This window comes from Gossypium raimondii, chromosome 11 (genome assembly GCF_025698545.1).
Source record: "Gossypium raimondii isolate GPD5lz chromosome 11, ASM2569854v1, whole genome shotgun sequence".
NCBI classification, from domain to species: Eukaryota; Viridiplantae; Streptophyta; class Magnoliopsida; order Malvales; family Malvaceae; genus Gossypium; species Gossypium raimondii.
The window spans coordinates 45830301-45835661 of record NC_068575.1 but is presented as its reverse complement, the minus strand read 5'-3'; the positions used below and the strand labels follow the sequence as shown (position 1 = coordinate 45835661).

The 5361-nt window shown below is 37.0% G+C and overlaps 1 protein-coding gene across 1 annotated transcript; it reads right to left on the bottom strand.

Moving 5' to 3' along the window:
- On the bottom strand, positions 1-3062 carry LOC105803616 (2-hydroxyacyl-CoA lyase). The gene is made up of 2 exons (XM_012635891.2): positions 1432-3062; positions 1-555 (listed from the first exon to the last, which is right to left on the bottom strand). The coding sequence occupies exons 1-2, from the start codon at positions 2812-2814 to the stop codon at positions 241-243; spliced, it is 1698 nt and encodes a 565-aa protein (XP_012491345.1). The 5' UTR covers positions 2815-3062; the 3' UTR covers positions 1-240.
- Between the last annotated feature and the right edge of the window lie 2299 nt (positions 3063-5361).

Genomic DNA, 5361 nt, shown 5'->3' with positions numbered 1-5361 from the left:
TTGGGTTCAAATCAGGTCTATATATATAAATATCAACTGTGAGAACATTTACTACTAAGAAATATTTTATCAATGTCATATACAACACAGTGCACACTGCATTTGACTACAAAAGTCAAAACACATGATCTCCATCTGTTCTATCACAAGTGAGCACAAATCCGATTATTCATTGACATAGAAAGACCAGCTCGGTAAGTGGTGGAAAAAGAAATTTAACGAAACAAAACTGAAACTACCTCAATTCTTGTGCTGCATTCTCCCACTTTCTGCACCGGCAAAGGGATCGATTAGCACATTTATCACAGCCGGCTTCCTTGCAGAGAAGGATTCAGAAAGGGCAGATTTTAATTCATCAGGTGTCCCGACAAGGTAACCCTTTCCCCCGAAAGCTTCGATTAAAGTATGGTAAGCAGCACCAGGAACAAAGGAAGTGGGCGCAGGGTCATCTTTGAAAGGGCCACTTACTTCTTCAGGGCTCCTTCGGTCACCACCGTAAACACCACCGTTGTTAAAGACTATCACAACAACAGGCAACTTGTATCGAACCAATGTCTGCATTACAAGAACAGCATATTTAAAAGATTAACAAATACATAAAGCACTTCAATAAGCAAAAGGCATTTGTAAGTCAAACAACATAAAGAGCGTTTATAAATTTGGACGATTTTTAACGCACCTATAAAATTTAAAATAAGAACATAGAAAACATGACACATCGAACAAAATACAAAAAAGAAATGCTCTTCATTAAGTTATTATTGAACACCCAGCTTTCAGCAGACTACTTTTCTACTAATCCATCGTGATACTCACCGGTACATAAACATATATATGCATGCATACACATACTTAAGACACATAAGTACATACTTAAGTGATTCTGGGTGTGGGTGGGTATGTGTGAGAGACAAAGAGAGAAATACGGGACTCATATACATGAAACTGTGATACAATCAACTAATGATTTCGGAATCCTGAGAAAAGTTCCCATATTCCGTTCAACATTATATTAAAGATGCTAATCAAAATTTTCTTTCACAATTCGGCTAACTTGATCAACAAGGAATTGTCGTTTGCCAACAAAATGAAACAAAGATAAGATATTATAGCCCCAAAGAAACACCATCATCTCTACCTTAGGCAGCATTAGATTTAGTTTCATCAATAGAAACAAGAAAATTAGTTCAATATTCCAGTTTTCAGTTGAAGCCAATTTAGATTGATAAACAACAGGAAGTGTAATATCAAACCTCCTGTTGAAACTAATAGAAGTAACTACAAATAAATCATATCATCCTAAATCATCAACATAGCATTCACATTCTATTTCTTCATGAGTAAGACCATTAAACATAACAGACTTCAGAATTAAGATAACAAATTTAATTATGCAAGTGAGGCTTTAACTGTAAATATTAGAAACTATACCTCAACCTCCATAGCACTGAACCCGAATCCCGAGTCCCCTTCGACTGCAACCACAAGCCGTTCTGGACTAGCCACAGCAGCGGCAATGCAATAACCTAAACCAACTCCCATTGTCCCCCAAGTCCCTGCATCCAACCTAGTCCTAGGCTCGGTCTGAACCAGCACAGACCTTCCAACATCCATAGTATTCGCCCCTTCTGAAACCACCACCGGAGCTGGACTCCCAACCCCCAAAATAGCATCTCTTATAATCCTCATAGGAGTCAAAAAGTTAAACGGCACAACATCTTTCGCCAACTGAGCTTCCATTTTCGACACATTATCCTTCACCTTCTTCGAAATAGCCTCCACCCAAGGATGAGACTTTCCCAAACAGAAAGGGTCATCTTTAATCTCCTTATTAATCATCTCCAAAACCTTCTTAGCATCCCCAACTAAACCTAAATGGGGTTTTCTCAACTTAATCTCTTCTTCAGAAACATCCACTAAAATGAACTTCACATCTTTATCCCATTTAGGACTCTCCCCAAAGTGCAATAACCAATTGAGCCTTGCCCCAACAACCAATGCAACATCACATTTGCCAATGGCGAGTGACCTTGCAGCACTAGCGGCCAACTCATGATCGTCGTTCACCAGCCCTTTACCCATTGGAGTTGGCAAAAAGGGAATCCCCGTTCTTTCAACCAACTTTTTTAGTTCCCCTTCAGCTCGGGCATAAGCCGCCCCTTTGCCGAAAACAATCAATGGCCTTTCCGCCTTCCTCAACACACTAACCGCCTTTGCGATTTCAGAACTCGGCGGTGCTTTTGTTGCTTCAAAAACCCTTTCTTTCTCGACCTCGGTTAACAATTTCTCTGCTTCGGATTCAGTTATCATCTGATGTAATACATCAGTCGGTAAATCCAAATAACACCCACCGGGTCGACCCGAAACTGCATGATCCAAAACCCTAGCAACACAATCGGGAATTTCCTTGATATCTTTGGCTTTAACAGAGAATTTCGAAAAGGGTTTCACTGCTTCGATCTGATCAAGCTCCTGGAAATCTCCACGACCGGAATCCTTCTGATCGGAGGAGCCAGAGATCATGACCATGGGCCAGGTGTTGATCATAGCATTGGACAAACCAGCCAGACCGTGGACGCAACCGGGCCCGGAAACAGTCAAGAGAAGACCGGGTCGGCCCGTGAGGTAGCCATAAGCAGAAGCCGCATAACCAGCGGATTGTTCGTTGTGAAAAGCAATAAAACGAATACCCAATTGGACTGCACGGTTGGCGAGGCCAGTAACGGGGATACCCACGACGCCAAACATGTGGGTGACGCCGAAACGGGCAAAGGACTTGGCTGCTAAAACATTGCCGTCTAAACAGTCCGCCATATTTTGTTTTATTTTTGATGAACTTTTGTTGTGGATGAAACTTTTGGAAGTGAGAATGGTTTATAAAGAAATTATAAAATTACAGCGAAGTAACTTCCAAAAAAAGAAAATAACAATGTAGTCAAGGAAGAAAGTTTGACCATTAGAGCTAGAGTGTTAAAATGGGATTTTGGTTGGATTTAAAGAGGTAGCGTGGTGGTAGAGACAAGAGAGCTGTATGTATCTAATTTTCAAAGGGATAGAGTGGAGGAGCTGTATCTCTTAATATTTTGTGACTCACTTCTTGCTCTTTTATTGAATTTGTTTTCTACTTTTTCTTTGTGTGTCGATCTTAAATGGGACGGGTATGAGCTTTAGACTCGACCCACCTTCCAAATTGATCTGATGCTTTTTGTACAGGGTTAATACAGTGGGTGAATTTCTAGTGGATAAAGCTTATTCAAATCAGTCCTTTTGAGTATGGTTTTCGGCTTTTCAATCCAAGATTCTTATGCACTCAACTCTAACTCTCAGAGATTCTATTCTGAGCTCTAAAAAGTACTTATATCAATATTTGTCATAAAAAAGTAAATGAAATTTGGGTGTGAGTTTGGGCTTTTGATCTTGTTTGGCTCCACTTTTGGTTTTATGCTTCTTTTCCTTGTGTTGCCTGTTGATGCTTGTGTGAGATCCTTAATCTGCTTTTTGAATGAATAAATGATGCAAATGCTGTCAAATCTAAGTGATTAGATTGGTGGGTTTTGTTTAAAAAATAAAAATCAAACCAGAATCAAAGAATTTTACTACTCGGATTAATTAAATGAAGACATTTTAAAGGAAAGATGGAAGCTGTTAAAATTTGGACCTAATCGATTTAGTACAGCAAATTTGGGATTAATCAAATTATTGCAAATGTTAAATTTTAACCTAATTTGTATAATCGGATGTTAAATGAGGGAGGTCGCATCTGTTACTTCTTTAACTTTTCAAATTTGGGCGTCTGCTCTGATATAGCAAATTTGCTCTTTGGTTTGACCAAGCACTACTAAACCTATTTATGGATTCTTTCAAAATTATTTTTAAGAGTAATTTTTAAAAAGTTATTTAATTTTTATTTGGAAAAAAGCAGCTTAAACTTGACAAAATATTTAGGGTAAAATTTCTAATTTCAACTTTTTAGATTATTTTTTTACTCAAATGAAAAAAAATTCAATTTAGTCACTACTGTTACAATAATTTATCATTCTAGCCGTTCATCCGTTTTTTGAGTAAATAACTCTGATATGACATTACCTAATTCTTTTAATCCAATTTTTTTCCACATAAACACTCAACTGACAGGGTAAAAAATGGTTGAAGGCTAAAAATAAAAACCTAAGGCATCTACAATTTTAATCGAAAAAAACCTCCAAAAAAGTAAATTTAGGTTTAAAACCTCAAAATCAAAGGAATCGATTAGGGTTTGAATCGAAAGTAATCAAATCGAGGGTTTGGAGGGTTAGTTTGGTAGTTTTGTTGTTGTCGATTAGTCTATTGGTGTTCAAGGTTTGTTTGTGACAATCATTGGATCACAATGAATGGGAAGAGGAGTGAACCGAGTTTGAAATCAAGTGCTACATCTGTAATCAAAGCTTGGGATGAAAGATTGGGAATGGTTGGAAGAGCTGTTGGGATGGATTTTGGAGGTGAATGGGAAGAATAACCATGGATTTATAATCTGAATTTTCATTGATCTGCTTGTAGTGATCACTTCTTCCTTTGATTCCGCAACATTAAAAGGATTTTAATACTATTAAAATGCTAGTTGTTTAAAATCACCTAGAATCTCCAATAGCACACTAGGATTGCATTGTGTAACTCCATTTCTAGCCGTTTAAGTTTCAATTTTTTCCCCTACTCTCTTTCCCTAAAGGCAGATAAATAAACTTATGAAAAAAACCAATTTTGAGATTAGAGTTTTAACACAGTAAAATTTAGGAGATAAGTGGATTTAAAAATTTTATATAATTACATAAAATTATCATTCAACTAAGAGCGATTACATGGACCGTACATGTCATGTCACATCAACCTCAATTAATGAGAAAATAGATAAGTGATCAAATCGATAAATCATTATAAGGACACTAATCAAATTGAATCACTTATAAAATAGAGGTAACCCAAATATTTATTCAAAACGTAGATAATATTCATAGATAAATATTGGCACACTACCCTAAGTCTGCCATAAAAAAAAATCAATGGTCCTGCCATTGCCGGTGTGTTGGTGGCTATATACATAAAGTTTTCCCCGGACGAAGCTTTTGCAGCGGTCAATAATGAGCTGATAGCAAAACCAATATTTAATTGTCTTTATTTGGATATTTGGGTGCCAATAATATTTGTATTCGAATATTAGAATAATCATTTAAAAAATAAATATCAATTCTCAAAATAGTCTTTAATTGAATCCACACAACCTCATAGATATCTGACCAGCAAATCCAGACCCAGAAGTAATCTAACATCAAATTCTGCAGGGGTAACCAATGTTGAGCAGGATATGGACCTGGTTATTGTCTCTCA